We start from the raw sequence: 26464 nt of genomic DNA, 5'->3' as shown, positions 1-26464 counted from the left end.
ACTATCTAGGTCAGCGTTTGTTGCCCATCACTAATTGCCCTTGTTCAGAGCGCATTTAAGAGTCAGCCACATTGCTGTGGTCAACAACCATCCAGATACAGATGGTTATATTCAAAGGACACATTTACGATGGGACATGCACAGAGCAACTATTGCAGACTTTCTTTCTCAGGGGGTTAGGGGAGATTGCCACGTTCCCCTGTATTTTTCCAGACCTGTAACAGAGATTTCCCTTCCTTTCCTGGATCCCAATGTTATGGTGTAAATAAGATCCATCCCCAACGTTGGATGGAGATTCCACTCATTATTTCACCCATGAGGAAAATCCTGCCTTCAACATTTTATGATATAATCAATTCAACACCCCTCCATCTAGCATGCTCTTATCTCTGTTGCTGCCATTTCTAGATGTGGCTAATTTCCCAGAGCAGGAGATCGGGAAAGATCCATGGAAATGCAACACCATTACGTTCAAGCTTAAACTATTGCTTTTGAGACTTGTGTTTTGGCTCCAACACCTACCCACCCTCTGCTACCAGCTCCCCTGCTTCATCCAAGCAAAGATCAGGCACCGTGTTCTTGAGGTGTGCTGCGCCTGTCCAGGCCTCAGCAGATCTGAGATCTGGACGTGATGAGCTTGGCCTACACCTCAGCTCAGTCGCACCCCTGACTGCAGCCGGCTTCCTCGCAGAGCTGAGCACTCAAAAGTGGGACAGACAACAGGCACCTAAGCTGGGGAGGACTTGAGGCCTGAGGACTTGAGCATGGAAAAGAGTGAGACTTTTAGCATTAAAGTTCTTCGCCTCGATTGGCACAAGACTCACCTTCAATAATCAACGAAAGCCCAGTCTATATTGTTCCCTGTCCCCATTTTTACATACACCACTGATCCAGTGTTCCCAGGGGGACCATGCTCGATGGGAAAGGCGAGCTGGTGCCGCAATGTTGTACTCTCTCCCTGACCTGTACTTGCTCCAAACGCAGCTCTCCAATAGAGGTGCCAATTCTAGTTGGATGTATTCCTGGAAGTTTCATTAAAATTTGCCAAGATCTCCAAGATCGCCCTGTGGTCTCTAAAATTTAAAGCTTAATCTCCTCGACACTGCTAAGAGCAATCCAGAAGAAAGAACATAAGAACTTAAGAAATAAGAGCCTGAATCAGCCATAAGTTGGTTCAAAGAATTGTGCGTGAATTTTTCTAATTTCTTTGATCGCTTTCATTTTTTATTTATTATACAAATATTAGATATGTGATAAATAGGCTGTTTTACTGAGAGTCACAAGTCATCCAATCAGGTGATTAAGAGCCAGTTTGCTTTCCAATTGGTTTGGGAAAGCAATGCACTGAAAGGATGGAGGTATCAGGTGACCAACGTGGTAGGGAATGGGGGGGTGGAAATGTAGGTTTGGGGTGGGGGCGGGGGGAAGCACGGTGCTTGGAGGCAAATTTTAATGAAACTTCCAGGAATACATCCAACTAGAATTGGCAACCCTAGTTCTAAATACAAATGCCAGATAAGTGAATTTACGGTAAGGTTACATCCATCCATACATTAATTTGCTTTCAAAATTAACCTTAAAATAATTATTGGGCCAAATGTTGCTGTAGCAGGGGATCCAACAGTGTCTGAATTGTTGTATTTTTCTGTTTCACGTAAACATTATAAGGATTGGTAGAACAATAATGGGGATATTCATTTGAAGATAAGATTATATACATTCAATGATAGGCTATGTAGACACATCTGACCTATAGACTATTGCTATGTTCTGTCTACAGAGTACATGGGGTTAAGCATCATATCTTGAATCAAGGTGCATACTGATGGATAGCAGTTTAAGACATGCCTCTTAAAGGTACGTCACAACATAAACCACTTAGGTTTTTACATTTTTTATTTTCCAAGTTACTTAAATTGTGAGCTGATGATGTCATAGTGAGGGAAACAGGGCACTTGGGACCTGAGTGAACAAGAAGTAACTGTGTATCTCCTTAGCCAATCCGATTGAAGGAATGTGGCATTAACAGCACCATGTTTGAGAGCGGAGTATGAATTAGAGGGTGAGAATTCAAAGCCAAATCAAAGGCCAAGAGCGAGAGAGAGAGAGACAGAGAGAGAGAGAGAGATAGAGAAAAGAGGTAGAAAGGAAGAATAAAAAACAATTAACATTTGATGTTTTTAAAAGGAATGAGACTCCACACTGATAATCATGAATTTTCTGTCAGGGAGTTGTTTGTAGTAATTAATACTCAGCACCTCACTAAAATATAAACTAAATGGACAAGCCTTAACTTTTTGTGATGAACTTAGTTTGTATCTGCTGCTCAGATGCAGCAAAGTCACACTGTTCAACACTTATCAATGGTGAGGCAGACAGCAAGATACTATTAGCGTGAAGCTAACAGGGAGCAGTGCAACTCGGACAACAGTGTTTGAACACTTGAGTTTGATTGTGCATTTGTCCCTTTCCTGAAGCTGCTGTACAATTCACACACTGTGAGGGCCGTTACCCTCACTGTAGCTTTGACAGTAAAATCTGCCCCAATGGACCCCAGATTAACCTTGGCTTATGCCTCAATACACAATGCTGATTTACTAAAATACAACTTGTTCGCAATTCTTCTATAGAATTTGTGCAACAAATCCACTGGAATGACATTTAGCCGCTTTGTTATGTACTCCTCAATTGACTCTGCGAGTTAACAATCGATGTACTGAATATCTTCAAATGTACAAAGCCTTCTGCACACCGGCATAGCACTGGATCCAGTGTGGTTTATTTATTAACACTATCTCATTGTGTTATATCATGCAAGGAGAAGATACTGCATTTTATTAACTTTTCCCATCAGTGTGAACTAAGTGCTGTACACAAGAACCTAACCCCGAGTATAAATCTGATGGAGTCTGTATTCTGTACTCATTTGGAAAGCCCTGTACTGGTGGAATGCTGGATGAAGCTGAACAGCCAAAGCACACAGAGAAATGTAGCAAAGGTTTTGAGATAGGCAGTAAATCTCATTGGAATATAGTCATCAATGAAATAGCCCTCTATTATTTTCCAGTTACAAAGGCAATATTGTTAAGTGGATGGCTTCTGTATTCTGAGTTGGTCCTTGGATCTCACACACAGGCTTAGTCAAACCATAACAAGAGCTCACCGGGGCTTTCTGACACTAATAAGTCTCTTGTTGTGCTAGCATAAGTTGGCAACCAAGAACTGCAATTGCATAATGGTTCCAAGTAAAGATGTGTACCCATAAAGTTCTAATTGTGGTTAAATTAACAACAGGATCCTTGAATCTGAATTCTTTTCGTACAACAGTCTACTTCATTTATCTGTGCCACCTCCAGATTTTGGAATATCTGTTACAGGCGATTGCAGTGACATTATAGGAAGTGCTTTGTTTCAATCGCCTCACATAACTTAATTTGAAAAACTGAGATTCAGGGCTGAGTTTATTTGTACTGCAGATCAGTACTGTACTGTAATGCAGTGAGGGAGTAACTAACCAGTCACAACTTTGTGTCATTTTATTTTGAAAAATAAAGAGTTTTGATTTTTCCTGAGAGAACTTGGGGCCCCCCGCAAAGTGATTGATATTTTTGTTATTCCGAAGCACAGTATCTCTCTCCTGTCAACCTGCTCCTATGTTAATAGTTAGCACTGTGTTGCTCCACGATGATTCAGTTGGCAACAGGTGTGCGCAGTTAAACCAGAGGGAAATTCCCAATTTGATCCCTGAGGCTGAGGTTTTCAGCTCTGGTGAGGACAAGCACGGACAGGAGCGTAAATTCACGCCGCTGGCTTGCAGGCTCCATCCTGTCCCTGGGCTAGTGACCTGGAGCCAGCATGGAAGGTGGGGGGGTGGGAGGAGGAGGGTGGCAGGGCTGCTGGTCTGGAAGCTGTGGGTAGCCAGTTGAGTCAGTTCAAAGGCCCATTGAGGCCTATTGTCAGAATTTTTCAGTCAGCCTCCGGAATCCTAGTGTAGCTGCCTGGAGGTGGCCTCCCAGTGGCAGACCAGAGGGCTAGCACTCCAGGCAGCCTGGTCCCACCTACCTGGCTTCAGCTGCAGTCACAGCTGCGGAGGCTCTCTCCCCCCCCCCCCCCCCCCCCCTCCCTCCCCCCGCCCACCACCACAATGGTCGTCTGGCCACTAAGGGCATCGTTAAAGTTGGCGAGAGGGCGCCTCCATATTTGGACGCTCTCTCTCTCTCTCACATATCTGAAAGTGCATGCCTATTGCTCCTTCAGATCTGGAGGGCCTTCCATTGGTCCTCGAGCTTAGAGAGCCCACCCGCCATCCTTTATTGGATAGCAAGCTCGTCCTCTCGCCATTCATTGGCCAATTTGGGGAAAATCACACTCGGGTGCCTGTTCCCCACACAAAGCGGGGCTGTGATCCCATTTGACCCTGATAGCAGGGTCTGAAGTCTGGGGGGGAAATCCTGCCTCTGTCTATGCTGACCTCTCTCAGTTCACCAGTAGAAGATCTACAAATGAAATCAGGGACCAGAGACTAAGGAGGCACAGTCAGGGTGTCCATTTACCTAGTGAGTTGTGCTGGAAAGTGTGCATTTGTAGATCTCAGGCCAGGGCAGGTCAGCCTCTACATTTACGATAGCCCCCACAGCTGAATGTCCAACTGGAATATCGCTGTCTACATTTACGCATGAGAAATGGCCATATGAACACACTGCTGAAAGGTCTACGCCCATGACCTACCACCTTTGAGAGAGAAAGAAGACAGGGTGGGTGGAGTTAGTGGTCATTATTTAGGGTTGCCAACGCTCCAGGATTGGCCTGGAGTCTTCAGGAATTGAAGATCAATCTCCATGGATACTGCTGTGTGCAACCCTGGGGAAAAATCATGGGGACATTAAAAAAGCTTGTTTTATTTTCATTGAACTAGTCTCTTTACCAGATACAAAGATATTGAAAATGGGGAAAAAAGCTATTTGACCTGCAGTCAAGCATCATCCAATTGGGTAATGAATCTTTTTGCTTTCCAACTGGCGTAGGAAGGCCGTACGTCACAAGGATGGATATGTTGGCTGACTAAAGGCTGGAGTGTGGGGGCAAGTCATGTGCCGAAACCTCCAGGGGTACATTTAATCACAGTTGGCAAACCTAAGTCACATTCCGGAGAAGCTAAACCAGGGGCCGGCAGTACTATGGAAATGCAGTAGTCATCCTCATGGTCCTAAACTAGTAATCCAAAGGCCTTTTCAACCTAGAGAACGTGAGTTCAAATTTCATTATGGTAGTTTAAATTAAGTTCAAAAAAGCATCTGGAAATAAAAAGCTGGCAGTAAATGTGACCATGGATTGAATTTTGGTAAGGGTGGGAACAAAGGTAGACAGGGTCCGAAAATACCATTGTGACGGATGTGCTGATTTCCCGATGCCATTTCCAGCGCTGGCCACTTATGCTGAAGCAGGTTTGGGTTCAGCAGGGCAACCCCTCCCTTGCGGCAGGTTAGGCTCATTGAATGTCTAATTAAGGCCAAAGGAGCCGACAGGAATTTTCTAGTCGGCCTCCAGTTTTCTGCACCGGTGGAGGCCAGTTTAGGTGCCTGGAGGTGGCAACCGGGTGGCAATCTGAGAGGTCAGTGCCCCAGGCAGGCTGGTACAGTCACAAGTTTCCCTGTAGAGGGATTTCCCCTCCTATAGTGGTAGCCTGGCTGATGTGTCTAGTTTTTGTTTGAAGATTTAAAAAAAGTCGGAGGGAGGGCGCCTCCATGTTGAAATGCTCTCTCTGTTACTTACCTTCTACTAAGGCCTTCTGCTCTTCTCGAGCTGGAAGACCTCTGGCCCTCCTAAGTTGACAGCCTGCCAGACAACCTTAATTGGAAGGAGAACCTATCTCCATGCCAATCCAGGGAGCACCCCGGTCAGTGACTGTTTCCCCCTGGGGTGGGTTCAGTTCCTGGAAGCAGTCCCGATTTCTGCTTCCCACCCCTAAAGGGAAACCTGCCCTATGAAGCTAAATGGCCAACTTGTTGCATTTGTTCTTTGGGAAACTTGCTGTCATCATCTACTCGGACTTATATGTGATTCTATCTGACTGCAGCCCAACTGGTTAACTGGGAGCTGGCCAACTGGTAGCAGCTCATCTGGTCAACTGAGATCAGCACAACGAACCAACTGGGAGTAGCTCAACTGGACCAATTCCAGTTTCCATTGAACAATGCACCTGTTGATAACTGATTTTTATTCCTGGGAAGTGACCCAGGGCAATAAAGGATGATCAATAATGGCTAGCCTTAAAGGGATGCCCACATCTCGCAATGAATTTTTTCAAAAAGAGCGGCATGGAATGATTTTCTCCTCAATCGGCGTTACCACAAACTGTTCACAACTGCATTCTCATGACTTCTCTATTTAAATATTAATCCTGGGGAAAAATCATGGGGACATTCACCTGGCAAGTCAGGTGCAAATGGAAACTTTATTTACAGTTGTAAATTGGGTTCATTGATGTCTAATCTGAGGATGGGAAAACTGAGTCATTAAAACAATTCAAGGAACAACGGATAACTTACGTGGGTTGAATGAGGTTATAACACAATGAATCATTTATGTGTTTTCTTTTATTGGAGAGGACAAAGATTGTGGGCTGCGTATGACATTCAGACAAAGTAAATCATTCTCTGCATCATGCCAACAACAACAACAACAACAACTGTCTGCAGAGTGTGTTTAATGCAGGAAACATTGCAAGGTGCTTTACAAAGAGGGAAGAAGGAAAAAAGGTATAAAGGGGTGAACAACAAGCCATGTTCTGAGAGCTAGGCTAGCTGGCTAAAAGCCTAGTTGAGCAATTGGGCGTTGAGAACATCTTTTAAATGTGAAGAAAGAATTGTCAAATTACAGGAGCTTATGGAGGGAAATCCAGAGAGAAGGACCAAGGAGGCTGAAGGCTATGGCACTAATGATGGGTCACAGGAATGGGGAGAACACAGAACAGCAGAGCTGGAGGATCAAAGAGGGAATTGCAGAGATAGGATGGGAGAAGGCTGTGGAACAACTTGAAGATGAAGTCAAAATTTTAATTTCAATGCACTTTGGTCCGTAAGCTGTCCCACACTAAATCCATCACCGCTCCAGTCCTCTTTGGTCTACATTGACAGTGTGTAAATTAGAGGGGCAAAGAATAGATTCTTTGGCGAATCCATAGCAAGCAATGGTGGAGATGTAATAGCTGCTTTTGAACAAGCAAGAGTGAGCCCGCATGTGAGGGCAGTCTAGCAGAGCAGTATAGAAGAAGGGGAAATGGAGGAGGGTCGTATGGTGGACAATGTGCCTTAACGGGCAACTGTAGAAAAGGATTTCAGACTGAACCAGTGTGATATTTCAATTTCCTATAGCAACCAGCTCTGAGCAACTTCCCTGAGTGAGAATTTATATTTAGCATATTTAGTACTGAGTGGTGCTGAGAGATGGCAGTGTGTGATGTGGCTTTGGTAGGTATCAGCAACTGTGTTGAAATAAAAACAGAAAGAAGGGGTGCCATATTGGATTTGAAACATTTGGTGGAATTTTCCGTGCCCGCTAGCACAGACATGGTCAGCAGAGAACATGGCGAGAAGGCCAAAAATTGGTTTCACGATGTTGTGAAACCAGTTTGAGATCGTTTGCTCAGCCTGTTGATGGCGGGGCCGTGTTTCCCGCCATCAGACATTGGGAACCATTGCAATACATCTGCATGTCATTATAAGCCTAGCCTGGTGGACACATTCCCCTCATGCTGGATCGTCCGCCCATGTTGGTGTGTGTTTCACAACTGCACATAAGTGACGTGCACCAGGCGGGCTGCACATCGCTCGGGACCTCGAGGTTTGTTTGTCTACCTTGCTTTGGGCAGCACTCACAGTCATCAGCGCCAGGCTTCACAGACAGCACCACATCACCTTTAGGGGGGCTCCCGAGCAGGTCTCTACCTACCAGACCAGCCGTAAGGCAGGAGTGGCTTTGTACAGCTGCAAGGAAAGTGCTTGCGTGGGGAAGGGGGAGAAGTGGCCTCAGGCAAGGGAAGAGGCTGCAGGGCGTTACTGGGGAAGTGGGGTATCCCAGGGCGTGTGTGGGGGCACATGTTGGTCTGTACAGGTGGCTTCAAGATGGTGAGGGCTGAGGAGGCAGTCTCCAGAGGAGATGAGGCCAGATGGAGATGTGAGAATGTGTGTGAGAGAGTGAGTGGTGATGCCCCTTGAGCTGGCAGTGTGAGTGAGATGCCAGTGAATGTGTGATGGGCTTGAGTGTGTGAGTTTAGGGTGATGAGATGGTTGCCTTACCCTGGCAGCATGGATGAGATCATTCATCCTCTATCTGCACTGGATGGCCAACCTCTTCTGTGCAGCATTGGCACTGACCAGCACTGCCATTGCCTGCCAAGCCGGAGTGGTAATGTTGCTGTCCCTCCTGTGGTCAGAGCGGGGTCACAGGGCATCACAACAGGCCTCCACAGCGACCAAAGGGCGCTTGAGGGACACGACACTAAACCTGGGGGCTTCTTGCCTTTTGGGGCCATGTCTTCTTTGCAGCAGTCCTGGGCTGGAAGCACTGACAGGCGTGCGTGCAGCTGGACTTTAAATGTGGCGCCTAGCGTGAAGCAGCAGTGAGGTGATGACGTGGCGGGCGAATCGGAGCCCACCCACCATCAAAACGGCGCGTTTCCTGGGAATGCATGATTAATGCAGCAGGTTTGGGACGATACGGTGTGAGAAGCCGCCATTGTGGCCGACGGGTAAAACGTCGTTTTATCTGCCCGCTACTGCACTTAGTGCAAATCTGGGACAATTTCTCTCTCCACATATGCTGCCAGACCTGCTAAGTATTTGCAGCGTTTTCCGTTTTTATATCAGATCTCCAGTACCTGCAATATTTTGTTGTTATTTTAGGAACTGAGTTGAGATTGCCTTAAACTCACGACAGACAGAGACCTTACAGTTGACAGAGAGACTTCCCATCAAACCAAGTTAAATTTGATCTCAGATTCCAAAGTAAGAGAGAACACTATCCCAACTCCAGTTCTGAAAAAGAATCATATCAGACTTGAAAGGTTAACTCTGCTTCTCCCTCCACCGATGCTGCCAGATCTGCTGAGTTTTTCCAGCACTTTGTTTTTACCGCAGCTCACAGCATTCAGTACCTCAATGCTTGTTGTTTTAAACATTACCTTTCTATTCATATATTAAAACTGAACCACTACCACCTCCTTTGGATACCAGCATTAAAATAACCTTCCCAATTAAAACAGACAAATATCTTGTTTTTAAAAATGGACAGGCATAAGGATTTTTTTAGGCTTAAAACTGCAGGTTCTGCTGGCAATGCCTAGCCTAGTATGTGACATGTCTGGGACATGTTGTGCGTACACCTGACACCGGACCCCCGCAGCAACTGCTCTACTCCGAGCTCAGTCACATCACGAGACTCCCAGGAGGACAGTGGCAAAGCATCCCTGAAGAGGTCAAACATCCCCACTGACTCATGGGAGTCCCATGGCCTGTGAGCGGCCAAAATGGGGAGGGGGGCGGTTTATTTGGGAAGGCATCGAGCACATCGAGAGACTTGGTCAGGAGCACGCAGAAGCAAAGTCGAGGCGTCGGAGAGAGAGCGCACAAATCTCCAAACAACCCATGTACTCAACACTTCAGACACCACTTTCCCCATATGTGGCAGAGTCTACTGATCGCACACTGGACTGATCAGCCACGTTAGAACCTATCAAACCGGAGTGGATGCGAGTCATCCTCGATCCCGAGAGACTGCCTACGGAGAAGTCTGTTGTAAGCACAGCTCAAAGAATAGAGGCTTGTTGTAGCCCCACCTCACACCCAGCAAGGCTTCATTCTAGGAGCAGAATTGCCCAACTCTACGGTCTGAATTCAGTAGACACGGCCTTTATGAGTGATTCATTACAACTTGGTAATGAATCTTAAATAAGCTGTAGTTCCACAGTCTTTAAGCGAAGTCAGTAAAAATTTGGCCCAATGAGTCACCTTAAAAAACTCAGTTTGAACTAATCTCAAGGACACTGTAAGAAATAGATTTATTCAGGATCTGATTCTCAAACAAAAAAACACTTCAAAGCCTCTCGTCCTGAGTTATCTTGTTTGCCTTCCCCTGGGAGGCTGATGTTAGCAATTAAACTAGAGGCGGATTGGGAGTGTCAGAGCTTTTGGGATCCTTGTTCTGTCACCTCAGGCAGAAAATAAATCAAACTGGTCAGAAGTTTTTTTTTTAAAAAGTAAACCGATCCAGTCTCTTTTGTGGATAAAAACAATGAGAATTAATAAATACATCCCAGTTTTGTTCCTGAACGAAACACTAAAATAAAACCAGGTTGGGTTTACATGTTCCCCTTTAATCTCCGAAATTAATTAAATGCCAATAATTATTTTCAGGGGAAAATAAGGGCAGAATCTTACCAACTTAAAAGGGTTCTCGGGTGCTGGGACCATATGCGGATCCATCATGGAGTCACGCCCATTTGTGCGAAGTTCTTGGAGCTGGCCAGTAAGAAGCTGCCTCCTTGAGCCTCCTCCAATTAGGGGCGGTGGGCGGGCTTGACAGGCGGGAGGGCCAATTGGGGCACCTGAGGCGGTGGACAGCGGGCAGCCCCACGGGGATAGATAGGTGCTCCTGAGGTAGATGGGGAACTGCAAGGGGGCCTCCTATTCCTCATCTATGTGCAGTCCTTTAGTGACACTGCCGGTGAGAAGGGGACCAGTTTTCAAACAGGCAACTGATCTACTTTATCTTCCTAACACTACCCTTGGTTTTCTGACTGTCGCGGTGCTACCTGTCCAACATCCAGTTGTGGATAAGCTCGAATTTCTTTCAACTCAACACTAGCAAGACTGAGATAAAAACAAAAAGGTTTTCACCTTCCCAGAAACTCTGTGCTCTGACCTACAAACACAGACAACTTTTCTAGATGGACATCCTTGGTGGTTGTCTCAGGCCTGCGCTTAACCTGAAACCCCCTTTTCCAGTCAAATGACAAAATTGTCTAACTCCACCTGAGAAACATCAGCTGCCCATAAATCAATCCCATTGCTGTGCAAAGTCTCCTCTGTGACATCACTGCCTTCAGAGTTTAATTTTTCACTGCCCTCCTTGCTGGTTTCCTAAACTCCGCCTTGCACATAGCTCAACTCGTCTTTAATTCTTCCGGCTACTTTCCATCTTGCTCACCCATCTCACTCCAGTTCTTGTTAAACTATGAAGGTCCCTCCACCCGCATTGAACAATGAATCAAAGTTCTCATCGGCCTTGATTTTGCGAGAGGCCTTATTTGATGTCAGGGTTCACCATCATTATCCCTCTGAAACTGATGTACAATCATATGAATTAGGAGCAGGTGAAGACCATTCGGCCCCTCAAGCCTGCTCTGCCATTTGATAAGATCATGGCTGATCTGATTGTTGCCTCAACTTCACTTTCCTTCCTACCCCCAATACCTTTTGACTCCCTTCTCAAGAATCGATCTAACTCAGCCTTAAAAATATTCATTGAGCCCGCCTCCATCGCTCTCTGGGGAACAGAATTTCAGACTCATGACCCTCACAGAAAAAAATTCTCCTCATCTCCATTTTAAATGGGAGGCCCCTTATTTTTAAACTGTGTCTCCTAGTTTGAATGTCTCCCACAAGTGGAAACATCCTTTCAGCATCTACCTTGTTAAGTCTCCTCAAGATATTTTAATAAGATCACCTCTCAATCTTCTAAACTCTAATGGGTACAGGCTCTGCCTGTCCAACCTTCCCTCAAGATAATTGCCTCATCTGAGGAATCAGTTGAGTGAACCTTCTCTGAACTGCTTCCAATTCGATTATGTCCTTTCTTAGGTAAGGGAACTAAAACTGAGCACAGTACTCTAGATGTGGTCTCACTAATGCCCTATACAACTGTACCAAAACATCTCTACTTCTATATCCCATTCCTCTAATTTTAGCATGTCGGGCAGGCCCAGATTAACATGGAAATCCTGAAGTTGCACTCCACGACACAGGACTCCGACAGAGGCTACACTGTGGCCATATTCCCAGAGCCAGCAATCACTGAAATCAGCGAGAATTTCAACTTTCCCGCTCTCACATCGCACTTGGAAATCCCAAAAGTTACATCTTGTTCAAACAGATGTGACTAGGTCTTTTAATGGCGCTATGATTCATAAAATTTCATAAACAAAAGAACTGGTCCTGACAAAATAATTTTATAATTGTAGAGTGCTGTTAAAATGATTAATTCGTAGATTTTTTAAGCTAATTTTTTCCAGTAAGTTGGTAGCACTCTCGCCTCTGAATCACAATGTTCTGGGTTCAATTCTCACTCCAGGGCTCGAGCACAAAGATGAAGGCTGACACTCCAGCGCAGCCCTGGGGGAGTGCTGCACTGTCAGAGGTGTCTTTCAAATGAGACGTTAAACCGAGGCCCTTTCTGCCTGCTCAGGTAACTGTAAAAGATCTCATGGCAATATTTCGAAGAGGAGCAAGGGAATTATCTCCAGAGTCCTGGCCAATGTTTCTCCCTCAATGAACATCGCAAAAACAGATTATCTGGTCATCATCACATTGCTGTTTGTGGGATATTGTTGTGTGTAAATTGGCTGCGACATTTCCTTTCTTACAACAGTGACGACACTTCACAAGTATTTCATTGGCTGTAAATTGATTTGGAATGTCCGATGGTCATGAAAAGTGCTACATAAATGCAGGTCTTTCTATATTTTTAAAAAATATTTTTTCCAAAAAGGAATTTTTCAGAATATTTTAGCTTCTCCCTTCACCCCATGTGTGTGTCCCAATCTTTATTTTTTTTAAATGTAAATGTGTTTTAAGGCGAATTGTGAAGATATCTTGGACAAGTAACACTATCAATGAAGAAGCACTGGTAAAATCTGAGACCAAAAGAATGCTGCTGACCAAGATTAGGAAGAACCAGTTGGACTTTCTTGGGCATGTAATAAGAAATCATGATTTAGAAAGCCTGTTGCTGATGGGAAGCATCGAAGGTAAAAGAAATTGAGGTAGACAAAGAATGATCTTTTCAAAGAGCCTCGCAAACTGGATGAATGTGCCAGCGATGAAGTTGATTCTTGGCTCCAGAGCAAGATTAAGATGGAGCTCCTTGGTTGCCAACGCTCTCTCAAAGAGAATGTAAACATTTTTTTAAAAAGAGATTTTATTTTTCTGCTTTTTGCTTCTTGTTTGGGTGTCGATGAAAATCCTTTCATGGGAATGGCTGCTTGGACAGCCTGATGACATCACTGCTGTTCCACACCGTGAATGTCCAGTGAAGAATGCTGCAATCAGCATTGCGTGGAGAGAGGGGGTGACATTCTTACCATCGCTAGGTTAGCAAGACTTCCGGTGAGGTCAGTGATGATTTCTTTTCAAATATTTGTTCATGGGATATGGGCATCGTTGACCAGTCTAGCATTTATTGCCCATCTCTAATTGCCCTTGAGAAGGTGGTGGTGAGCTGCCCTCTTGAACCACTGCAGTCCATGTGGTGTAGGTAAACCCACAGTGCTGTTAGGGAGTGTATGCCAGGATTTTGACCCAGTGACAGTAAAGGAACGGGGATGTAGTTCCAAGTCAGGATGGCGTGTGGTTTGGAGGGGAACTTGCAGGTGGTGGTGATCACATGCATCTGCTGCCCTTGTCCTTCTAGATGTTGGTGGTCATGGGTTTGGAAGGTGCTGTTGAAGGAACCTTGGTGAGTTGCTGACTGCAAACTCCAGATCATTATCTTCAAATCTCTTTGAGGCTTACCCTTAACTTTCAAAGCCTCTTCCGCGTCTTCAGCCTCTGCTCTTTCAAACTTCATTCCACTCCACATTTGCTCACCCTCCACTCGACCTCCAGTGGAGCCTCCAGTTGTCCTTGTCTCACATTCTGGAACTCCCACCTTATAAGCCCCTTGTCTTCATCTCTCCCCAACTTCAGAAGCTTCCTCAAAAAGTAAAAGATGTTGTCTTCTGAAACATCCTCTCTCCAACCCCTCCTCAATCAGGTCTGTGGCTGTCAAGCATGTTGGAGCACCTTGTTACATTAAAGGACCTATATAAATGTATGTTACTGCAGTTCCCAGCAGTACATTATGAGTATGAATTGCAGCAAAAGAGAAGATGGATCATTTTAGCTGTTGCACTGTGCGAGTCATCAAGGATCCCAAACAGTAAAAGCTGCAGCAGTGAATTAAACTAGAATGAATGTTGAAAAATTCCTTTTGCATGATCTTAAATCTTTTTTTCTTCTTTCTTTCCCCAAAAAAGGAAATAAGATTTTCCTTATCTTCTTCTGGGAACTTTCACCAAAGCGGGTTACCAGTAGCTCCATGGTTCCCTTGTACACTGACAGTATTATATACAAACTGAGTGTGTATGTATTTAAATGTTACAGTAGCACATCCTCTCATAGGTGTAAAGAGCGCTGCATATAAGCACACTGATATTTTCTGCAACCTGGGCAGCCCTAAAACGTTTCGATATCTTTTGTGTAGAAAAGATCCAGTCATAGCTGCTCTTACCCGATGTTATTACATGTTACAATTATTTATGACTTGAGTTTTTATTTTGATACTCTCCAAGAGTTATTGAAATCTACGCACCTTTTGCGCTGACTGCTGTCTCTAACTCCTCAAAGTCCAGGTCTTGTATATTCTTTTCTCTTGTACTTTCTTGCCTAATCAGCTCCGTTGGGCAGGCCACATCATCTGCACGCCTGACACAAGACTCCCAAAACAAGCTCTCTGCTCCGAGCTTCATCATGGTAAGCGGTTGCCAGGAGGGCAGAGAGAACGTTTCAAGGACGTCCTCAAAGCCTCCTTGAAAAAAACACACAACATCCCCACCAATTTGTGGGAACCTCTTGCTCGAGGCCACCCAAACTGGAGGAGGAGCATCTGTGAAGGTGCCAATCCTTTCGAAGGTCTCCGACTGGCCCAGGTGGAGGCCAAGCGCAAACGGCAGAAGCAGCGTGCCGAAATCTGAGCATCCCACCCACCCAGCCACCTCATCAAACACTACCTGCCCCACCTGCGGCAGAGTGTGTGGATCTAGCATTGGACTTCTTGGTCACCTCAGGCTCCACAACACCAGAGTGGAAGAAAGTCACCCTTAGTCCCAAGACACTGCCTTGTGTTCCAGAACTAGCTGTTCCCATGACCAAGTTGTTCCAGTACAGCAACAACACTGGCATCTACGCGGCAAACTGGAAAATTGCCCAGGTATTTCCTGTCCACAATAAGGAGGACAAATCCAATTGGGCCAATTACTGCCCCATCATTGTACTCTATCATCAGCAAATTAACGGACAGTGTTGTTGACAGTGCTCACACAGCACTTACTCAGCAATGACCTGCTCACCGTTGCTCAGTTTGGGTTCCACCAGGACCACTCAGTTCCAGATCTCATTTCAGCCTTGGCCCAGTTATGGACAGAAGAGCTGAATTTCAAGGTGGGGTGGAAGTGACTGTTCTTAACATCAAGGCAGCATTCGACCGAATGTGGAAGTAAGGAGTCCTAGTAAAATTGAAGCCAATGAGATTTGAGCAAAGCTCTCCACTGGTTGGAGTCATATCTAGCCCAAAGGAAGATGGCTGTGGTTGTTGGAGGCCAATTATCTCAGCCCCAGGACATTACTGTTGGAGTTCCTCAGGGTAGTGTCCTAGGCCCAACCATCTTCATCTGTTTCATCAATGACCTTCTCTCCATAATAAGATCAGAAGTGGGGATGTTTGTGCAATCATCAGCAATGTTCCATTGCAACTCCTAAGATACTGAAGCAGTCCATGTCTGTGTGCAGCAAGGCCTGAACAATATCCAGGTTTGTACTGATAAGTGGCAAGTAACAGTCATACCACACAAATGCCACATAATGACCATCTCCAACAAGAAAGAACCTAACCATTTTCCCGTAACCATAATAGGATTACCATTCCAGAATCCCCCACCGTCAGCATCCTAAGGGTCACCATTGACCACAGCTTTAACTGGACCAGGCATGATCAACATCACTGCATAATGTTCAGCACCATTCATAACTCCTCAGATACTGAAGCAGCCCATGTCCAAATGCAGCAAGACATGCCAATTCACAAACATTCACTGCCTCCACCACCAATGCACAGTTGCACAAGATGCACTACTGAAACTCAACAAGGCTCCTTAGACAGCACCTTCCCAACCCACAACTCCTACCATCTAGAAGGACAAGGGCAGCAGACACATGGAACACCACCACCTGGAAGGTCCCCTCAAAGCCACTCACTATCCTGACTTGGAAATATATCACTGTTCCTTCACTGTCGCTGGGTCAAAATCCTGGAACTCCCTCCCTAACAGCACTGTGGGTGTACCTACACCACACGGACTGCAGCAGTTCAAGAAGGCAGCTCACCGCCACCTTCTCAAGGGATGGGCAATAAAAATGCTGGCTTAGTCAATGATGCCCATATCCTGTAAATGAAAAAAAAAATGCTATTCTAAATGATCTTACCTGCAAGTTGGATCCCTGACTCTAAGTAATTCTACTGTTGGGTTCCTCTTGCAGATGAACACTGGATCTTTGGTGAGTGGCAAACAAATTTGTCCAATGGATCTGGGAGGTCTACATTTTAGCATTTGAGCACCACATCAGCGGATTGAGTTGTGTGATGTCATGATGGGAGAAATTCGCAAGTTTCTGATATACGTGGGAGTCACCCATGCAAGCGCCTTTCTCAGGATGGCACAGCCATGGGCTGTACCTGAGTGACGGGTACACATCCAAATTTCGAGGCTGTCATCACCACGTGACTTATCCCAGATGTTGTCAACCAAAAGGGACATTGCAGGATAACTATAGGAGTTGATCAATGAGAAGATGATTTAGATTAAACGCAACGCTCCCAATTCTTGTTTATTTTGATGGGAGATTTTAAATTTTCTTTATAGTTCTAGATTTTTGTACTGACAAAGCTCAAGGTACAAAACAAAAACAGAAATATCTGGAAAAACTCAGCAGGTCTGGCAGCATCGGCGGAGAAGAGCAAAGTTGACGTTTCGAGTCCTCATGACCCTTCACAGAACTAAGTAAAAATAGGAACTTACTCTAACACAGCATGTGTTGCAGCCCCCGAGTGATAGCGATAGAGGAGCAGACAGCGATCCACTCGAAACATGCCCCCTCCCTTCCGAAGATTTTCATAAAAGAACAGCAAATCTTCAGGGACACCCTAGAGAAATAGATCAGCAAGAAATCAGCATCTCCGACATGAGAACCTTGAGCATTAAGCCATGCTAAACCTTAGACATTTATCAGTAATAATACGCTTGTTTGAATAAACAATCTACATACGAGTTAGGAGCAGGAGTAGGCCACTCGGCCCTTCGAGCCTGCTCCGCCATTCAATAAGATCATGGCTGATCTGACTGTAACCTCCTGCCTACCCCCAATAACCTTTCACCCCCCTTGTTTATCAAGAATCTATCTACCTGTGCCTTGAAAATATTCAAAGACCCCGCTTCCACTGCCTTTCGAGGGAAGGTGTTCCAAAGACTCTCTGCCCTCAGAAAAAATTCTTCTCATCTTCGTCTTAAATGGGCGACCCCTTATTTTTAAACAGTGACACCTAGTCACATCCGCCCTGTCAAAACCCCATAGGATTTTATATGTTTGAATCTGCACCAGAGCCACTGGGCATTGATCGTCAAATTGACCTTTCAACACTGCCGCATGGGTTTCTTAATGGATGTTTTCAAAAGTGCAGAGGTTCAAGCCTTAAAACTGCCCCGAATGGATATTCTTGACTTGGAACAGCTTGTGTTGGAAGTGTGGAAACCAGAAGTGTAACCCGATTAACCATGGCATGTTGCTCACTGGCAACTCAGGTGCACCAGTAGTTGCATCATGGTGATGCAGCAGATCTGAAGGAGTATCTGATAGGCTAGACTTTGTGGTTGGCGGCAAATGAACGTCAACTAGCTGTTTGATTTATTTGCAACTGCAAGGACTGAGAATGCACACTTGTAAAATTAAATTTTCAATGCTAGAGGGGTTGCTGGCAGTAATTAAGATTATTAAGCTGTTAAAAGGGCATTTACAGTGGAATTGACAAGCCGTAACCTTTTCTGGCCAGGTTAGTTTATATATCAGAATTAAGTAATGCAACTTCATGCTGGGCTGTGTATTTCCATAATTTGTAAGCTTCTGGAGGAGTAGGGTCCACACCAACCATTAACAGGCACACCTGGGGAGCTAACCATTTTTTTCCCCTTTCTCAAGACATTGGCGTCAGTGGCTAGGCCAGCACTTTTACTGCCCGTCCCCAATTGCCCATGAGAAGGTGGTGGTGAGCTGCCTTCTTGAACCGCTGCAGCACAAGTGGTGTAGGTACAGCCACAATGCTGTTAGGGAGGGAGTTCCAGGATTTTGACCCAGTGATGGTGAAGGAACGGCGATATAGTTCCAAGTCAGAAATGGTGTGTGGCTTGGAGGGGAACTTGTGTTCTCATGCACCTGCTGCCCTTACAGGCGGGAACAGGACAGGAACTTCCTGACTTGTGTTTAACTGTGCATGTGCGGCCAGTCCAAGCTGTTGCCCGATTTGCACTTCGATGAAGGTAAGCACCATTAGCCACACTGTTATTTCTACTGCAAAATCTGGGCCAATGAGCGACAGGTAAATAAACATTCACTTGTAAGTGAGATAGAGGCCAGAGAAGCAGATGCATTCAGTGATAAGGGTATGAAATTTGTAGTGTGTGCTGAAAGCAGTGGCTTTAGTCTGTCCATTGTTTAGCGAAGGGAAATTAGAGCTCATTTCAGACTAGATGTGGGACAAGCAGTCCAATAGCATGAAGGGTTGATAAGAGCTGGTGGAGAGGTAATGAAGCTATCATTAGGCAATAAGTGGGAGTTGATCCCACGTCTGTGGATGATGTCGCCAAGGAGCAACACATACAGAGGAAGAGCAGAGGAGGCAAGTATGGATCCTTGAGGGATTTTCAAGGTGACGTGGGAAGGAAAGCCAATTCCTGCTGATGCTGTGCCTATAATGACATGGATAAGCCCAATACCAAGTATGGCCATTCCACACTGAGCCGGACAATGGAGGAGAAGCGTTTAGAGGGGCGGGGTAGTGTGATTGGCCATTTCTGAGTTTACAGAAAGTTTGAGGAGACTGAGGAGGGAGAATGAACCAATGTCAGAGAATGTTATTCAATTGTGGTTAGGTCCATTTCTGTGCTGTGGACAGGACAGGATCTTAAGCAAAAGGATGCAAGCAAGGAATCATGGAATGGTAGGGATCTTGGGGGCACAACATGTTCAAGGGCATTTGGGGAGGAAATGGAGTCTTGTGCCATAAGCATCACTCTGTTAAGCATTGAGACTGATAACACTTCAAGGCTTTTTGCCAAAGCCACTCTGTAATTTGACACCAGGGGTTGCCAGGAGCAATCTAGTTCCAGCCTGCTTCCAGCTTTCAATCTTAGAATAGACTTGAAATTTAATTGCTATTTTGAAGGCTTGAAACTCTCAATAGGAGGAAATCAACATCTTAATTCAAACATTAAATCTGTTTATAATGCGTTTCTGTTTTCTTCGTTCCTTAAACTGTAAGAAATTTACCATGTCACTGACATAATGAACATGCTCGAGATCTGCTCTGGCTCAGGCCTTGTCTGAGGGAACATGTTACATTTCAGACCATTAGCTAGTTTTCCCATTCCGTGCAGCCTCGTTCAAGTTGTTGAAAGATGAGAATTAACAAGCAGGTTTCTTTCTTCCTTTCCAAGGCTCAACGATCGAGGTATCGAACAGCCAACAATCCAGCCTGTTGCCGGAATTCTTGCTGCCTACTGTGCTAGGCTTTTCTGAGATTTGGTTCCATTTAAAGTCGAGGTTTAGAAATAAGTTATCTCTGTGCATCAAACCTGGCATCAAAAGGTAACAATGAAAGAAAGGGATGAATTCTTCTAAAAACAATGCCTGATATGCCGTTCGGAGAAACTGACCTTGATTGTAACAGGAATGGACTGTAATGATAATGGAAATGTATCACAGCCAGCTTTCCCTCCCTCCCTTCCTACATAGCATGTGTTGTATCTCAGCAGTCCTGGACACTTTGAGCTGGGTCTGCAACTCTTCACTCTCGGCCTTGGCATGCTGTCTGTGTGCGCATCAATTACTGCACTTTTCTGTTTACATCAAAGAACCAGTAACTCCCCATCAACCAGGATCAGTCCTAATTAAAATAAAATTCCTTTGCAGCAAAATTTATGTTAGTACTTGGCATCTGGATCCTTTTGAAGTATGACATTAAATGAATCTCAGTGATACGATAGAACCATTAACTGAACACAAACATTCAGAAAATAGGTACGCTAGATAAGGCGCACGATGGTTTCTTTCAAATTTGAGTGAGTTTTTTTTAATGGGGGGGGGATTTATTTTCCAAAGGTCATGTAGCTTCAGAATTTCCCGCTCTTTTTTAACTTTCACACTAGGCCATACACCAATGCCTTGATTTTAAAATTCTTATCCCCATGTTCAGATCCCTCCCTTTCTCTGTAAGCTCCTCCAGCTCTACAACCCTCCAAGGTGCCTACGTTCCTGCAACTCTGGCCTCTTGTGCATCCTGATTTCCATTGTTCTACCAAAAGAATAAAGAAGCCTGCTTGTTAATTCTGGTCTTCAGTAATCTAGGTTCCAAGCTTTAGAATTCCCTCCCCAAACGTATCGTTTTCCACTTTGCACTCCTCCATTAAGACACTGCTTAAACTAACTTCTTTGACCAAGGGCTTGTTTGGCCCCCCCACCCTAAACTCGCCTGTGTTGGCTCAGTGTCAATTTTTGCCTGATTGTGCTCCTGTGAAACACTTTGGGATGTTTTCCTACATTGAAGGTAAATGTATATTGACGTTCCTTCAAGATTGCTGGGTCAAAATCTTGGAACTCCCTCCCTAACAGCACTGTGGGTGTACCTACACCACAGGGACTGCAGCGGTCCAAGAAGGTGGCTCACCACAACCCACTCAAGTGCAATAAAAATGCTGGCCTAGCCACTGATGCATTGTTGTTACTTATTAAATGTTGACAGTGTTCTCCTAGATCACCATTAATATCATTCTTCAGAAACTGAACTGGACTAGCTATAATAATACTGTGGCTACAATAAGAGGTCAGAGGCTGGGAATTCTGTGGCTAGTAACTCACCTCCTGACTCCCCAAAGCCTGTCCACCAACTACATAGCACAAGTCAGGAGTGAGATGGAATACTCTTCACTTACTTGGTTGAGTACAGTTCCAACAACTCAAGAAGCTGGACACCATCCAGGACAAAGCAGCCCACTTTGAACAGCACCGTGAACATCCACTCACTCCACCACCGATGCACAGTAGCAGCAGTGTGTACCATCTACAAGATGCACTGCAGCAACTCACCGAGGTTCCTTCGACAGACTTTCGAAACTCGAGATCTCCATCACCTTGAAGGGTAAGGGCAGCAGGTGCATGGGAACACAAGTTCCCCTCTAAGCCACTCACCATCCTGACTTGGAACTATATCGCCATTCCTTCACCATCACTGGGTCAAAGTCCTGGAATTCCCTCCCTAACAGCACTGTGGCTGTACCTACGCCACTTGTGCTGCAGCGGGTCAAAGCGGCGGCTCACCACCACCTTCTCAAGGGCAATTGGGGACGGGTAGTAAAAATGCTGGCCTAGTCACTGACGCCTAGGTCTCGAGGAAGAGGAAAAAAAAAAGGTTAGCTCCCCAGGGTGTGCCTGATAATGATTTGATGCGGACCCAACGCTCTGTCCCCAGGTGACAGGGAAATAAGAGAATGCACCATTGACGTGATGCAGAGTGGTGGGTAGAGGGGAACCCTACACAAAGTATCTCACAACATACCGAATTCTAGACAGAGATGGGTGATGGGGGTTTGGTCTCCTATTCTGCTCAGTCCCTGAGGCCTGATTTTCGCCTGTGATTCCCCAGCCTGTGCTTTCAAAGGTAGCATAATAGGCAGTTACCCAAAAGAAGCCTGGTGCTTTCCCACAGGAAAAGAGCAAAATTCCCACTGCTCCGTATTGCCCACACTTTGTGTACAAACCAAATTCCGGCGGAAATGTAGCTTTATTAATTTGGAGCTCAAAATTTTAAAATGAATGACATGAAACAGGTTTAATTTTGTTGACCGCCCCCAAGGGCGGTATTTTAGGCCAAAGGGATTTCCCGGTCCCGCTGAAGCCAATGGGCTTTTGATTGGCTGGCCTCGTTTTACGGCCCCCGCCCCCGCCAAAAATGGGGCTGTAAAATTCCGCCCCAAGAGTTAATTACGCTCAACTTAACCGAATACCTTTAAAGCTGCAGCGTTGTTAACGATTTACGGTAAGGGACTGTCTAATTTCTATCCAAACTGACAGATCACCGAGATAAAAGCCTGTGGTCCTTTCTTTGCATCTTATTGTGAGTGGACAGCTGTACTCACTTTGCCACTTTCATCAAACTTCCCAATGCAGTCAAACCATTCTCGAGCGCAGAACCAAGTTGGCATGATGACGGTAGGACCATGGGAAGTGAACACCTGCCAAGAAGAGAGAGAGTTTTATTCAAGAACCCGCGGATTAACTCTCACCCTGGAGCAGATCTGTCTTTTCCTATTCCTGAGGTTTACTAGCGATAGGCGGCTGAACAATTTTACTTTTAAAACGTAACTTGTCCCCTGACTTCTCTCTGTATCTTAGTCTCCTCTTCCTTTGTCCATCTGTCCATTGCTGCAGAGAGGGTAGGTGCATGACCTGCTCCCGTGCTGCTCTCAAAAGTCCACTTCCAGGAGATGCCGACTGCCACCTAGGTGTGACCCCCACCCTAAATATTTCTGCTGCTTGGCGATCCGTGCTGATCTCAGCTCGGATAGTGAACGGGAGCAGATTGGGTGTCAATCTTCCATTCGCCTTATTCTATGTCCTTGGCTGCCAGTATTCTAATAATCCATCAGAACCCCTATTTTAAAAAATCAAGACCATTACAGTAAAAGGTGCATTTCTGTCAAATTTTCACTAACGTTCTCCCCTCCTGTAGTCCCTGGCTCCTGTGGGCTATGGTTCTGCAGCTGAAGGCCATCTCTCCAATTCCTCTCCCAAGCAGCCTTTTTTTAAAAAACAAATGTGTGTGAGCTTGAGATGGTTCACTGGACAGTGACTGTGTAATTCATCCATGACTGATTTTCCATTCCTCAAGGCAAAAGAATTAAGGCCGGTTAGCGCACCCCCTGTGCTGCTGTGGTTGAGCACAGCTAACCCAAACCAAATCAGTAGTGAGACCTGAGACCTTCCTTCTGCCTGCTTCAGTATCTCACTGGATATACTCAGGAGAGCTCCACGTCTTCCTACCTCTTAGTTTTTAAAAGAAATTAGTTTGTTTAACTGGTGAGTTTCATCAAAGGAACCTTGAGAAATGAAAGTCCAAGTACACTTTACAAGCCTGTTTGTCTCCAGTTATTGGATAAACTGCAAATGTGGCATATGCAAAATTTGAGATGGGGCCTGGCAGGTTCGATCGAGGAATTCAAAAGGGAATTGGATTGCTATCTGAAAAGAAAGAGAGCGTGCAAGGTTGCGGGGGTAAGGCAGGGAAGTGGGACTAGGTGGAGTGCACTTTCAGAGCGCCTGTGCAGACTCCTGGGCTGAATGGCCTCCTTCTGCACTGTAAAGATTCTGTGAAAGCAGATGTAAAATCAGCGGAATCACGGCCAATAACCCAGCGCATGTCTGGGATCAGAACATTTCAACTGCATGCTGTAAGTAGGGCAGATAATAAACTTTTACCAAAATTACTTCAGAAACCATCATTTTCACTGCTTCTGGTTGGGAGGTGGGGGTGGGGGTGCGGCGGGGCTGAAAGTCAACTTTTGCAAAGGCTGCAAAATGGAAGATCGACTGTCCGCTGTACACTTCACCTGATTTTCCCTCACATTAAAGTCAATAGAAAGGAAACGTAGGCAAGATGTACAAGACTGCTACTGTCCCTTCTGCACTTCTGCCAAGTTTGCGTTTCACCCTTTATGTGTCAATCACAAGAATCGGGCAGCAAATGGTGTCACATGGGGTGAGTGTAGGATATCAGTTATACCAGTGGGATGTCGCACTGTGTCAAAATGCCCACGGCAGTTACAACTTAATTCCTCTGCACGGTTAGCCTCAATATCTTCTACCAAGCTATTTTTTTCAATGATAACATCAGCATTCCATTTATAAAGAGAAATATTTCTGAAGGGCCGAAAGACAGGGGAAAATATTCAACGTTCTAGTTCTTTAAAGCTGCATCAATGGGCATTCCTGATTCCCAAATCCTTAATATATCCAGCTTTTCATAAAGTTATCAGTCTACAAGACATGACATCCATATTGCAGTTCATACCGGTCTGTAACCTAATCTGACAGAATTTTTTGGTATGCTTAGCTCGAGATTGTATTTCCAATCTTTTTGTAGCCTGGTGATCACAACATGTAACATCATTCTAATTCAAGCTGCTTAAACCGGATGGGACACATTCTAATCACAAGTGATATAGCTATCCCAAAACTTGTGGACACGCAGCTTACACTCTAGGTGACCTCATTAGGGCAGCTGGAGATTCTGACTGCATGTGACATAAATAAACAGTGCTCTGATAAGTTGGAAAACAACAGAGCCACCCTATAATGAAGCTGTGTTTGTGAATTATACAAAAAGGGTGGCTATGAAGGAGTCTTGTGCGCTTTCCCTATTACAACAGCAACTATGCAAGTTATATCAGTGCTCATGGTACTTCAAACAATGTGGCAGTAATGGGCTACTGTGCAGTACAAAGAAACAATGGGGTTGCTTCCACAGTATTACATGAATGTGTGTGTAAAGTAATGTACAGGTGAATTAGGTTGACTTCTTCATTTGTGTGGATTGCATTAATGGTATCAATTGTGGCCCAGTTGGTAACATTCACTTTTAAGTTGGAGATTGTAGGTTCAAGGCCCTTTTTAAGGGTATCAAGGCATAACGGGTTTGGATGGGAAAATGGAGTTGAGGTAGAAGAACGGCCATGATCTTATTGATTGGTGGAGCAGGCTTGTGGGGTTGTATGGCTCCTGCTCCTATTTCTTATGCTCTTATAAACTAGGTTGAGACTCCAGTGCAGTACAGAAGAAATGAGATCTCATTGTCCAAGACAAAGCAGTCCACTTGATTGGCACCACATCCACAAACATTCACTCCCTCCACCACCGATGCACAGTAGTGGCAGTGTGTACCATCTACAAGATGCACTGCAGGAACTCACCAAGGTTCCTTCTATAGCACCTTCCAAACCCACGACCACTGCCATTTAAAAGGACAAGGGCAGCAGATAGATGGGAACACCACTACCTGGAAGTTCCCCTTCAGGTTACTCACCATCCTGACTTGGAAATATATCACTGTCGCTGGGTCAAAATCTTGGGACTCCCTTACTAACAGCACTGTGGGAGTACCTACACCACAGGGACTGCAACAATTTAAGAAGGCAGCTCACCACCACCTTCTCAAGGGCAGTTAGGGATGAGCAATAAATGCTGGCCTAGCCAGCGACGCCCCATCCCATGAATGAATTTAAAAAAAACTCTTCTGGAATAGATGTTAAACTGAGGCCCCTCTGCCCTCTCAGCTGGACATAACAGATCCCATTGCACTGATTTTAAAGAAAAGCAGGTGGCTTCCACCCAGTCTTCTCACTGATACATATCCGCCAACCAACATCACAGAACAGATTATCTGATCATTGAGCACATTGCTGTGGGCAAATTGCCTCTCATGCTTACCACATTACAACAATGCATGTTTTTTTTTGCATTTAAGAAAGGTTACATTTTTCTATCAATGGAGATTTTATATGATACCTTTCTAAGATTTAACAAAAACCTGTACATAAAATATTTTGGATTTTTTTTGTAGGATAAAACCAATTGATTGGTTAGAATGTTGTCAGGTTTTGCGAGTACAGATTATTTCCCATATTTGCTGCTAACTTAAAACTAGCCAATGCAGACCAAAACAAAATACTGTGGATGCTGGAAATCTAAACTACAAACAAGATATGCTGGAAATACTCAGCAGGTCAGACATCATTCTGATGAAAGGTCATCAACCTGAAACATTAACTCTTTCGCTCCACAGATGCTGTCTGATTAGCTGAGTCTTATCGGACGTGCAGTTACTGTGGAGCTTCTTTTTTTGAAATGATTCAATGTCATAAGATACTAGATAAATACCTCAAAGCATTATTCTTGAATGTATTTTTTGAAATAAGTCTTGGAAGATGTAATGTTTGGAAGCATAGTCCTTCCAGCTCTAGAATCTTATTTCCAATGTTGCTTGGACAGCAGCTAACATCTGTCGGGAGTATTATAGGTCTTAAACTGAAATTAACCAGTGTAGTGGGGCCTTT

General features: G+C 44.9%; 1 protein-coding gene across 9 annotated transcripts in view; it reads right to left on the bottom strand.

Annotated features, from left to right (window-relative positions):
• The window catches only part of qtgal (queuosine-tRNA galactosyltransferase), a 304657-nt gene that overhangs the window by 66964 nt on the left and 211229 nt on the right, over window positions 1–26464 (bottom strand). For all 9 annotated transcript variants that reach the window (XR_013580576.1, XM_078570687.1, XM_078570689.1 and 6 more), the window contains 2 exons: window positions 22493–22588; window positions 17108–17232 (listed from right to left, as the gene is read on the bottom strand). Coding sequence is in view for 8 of the 9 variants with exons in the window: in XM_078570687.1 (XP_078426813.1) it covers window positions 17108–17232; window positions 22493–22588 (221 nt within the window). In the remaining variant the exon portion in view is untranslated. The remainder of the gene's footprint in view (window positions 1–17107; window positions 17233–22492; window positions 22589–26464) is intronic.

The sequence above is a fragment of the Cetorhinus maximus genome, chromosome 24 (assembly GCF_964194155.1).
Source record: "Cetorhinus maximus chromosome 24, sCetMax3.hap1.1, whole genome shotgun sequence".
NCBI classification, from domain to species: Eukaryota; Metazoa; Chordata; class Chondrichthyes; order Lamniformes; family Cetorhinidae; genus Cetorhinus; species Cetorhinus maximus.
The sequence above is the reverse complement of the archived record's forward strand: the minus strand, read 5'-3'. Positions and strand labels throughout refer to the sequence as shown.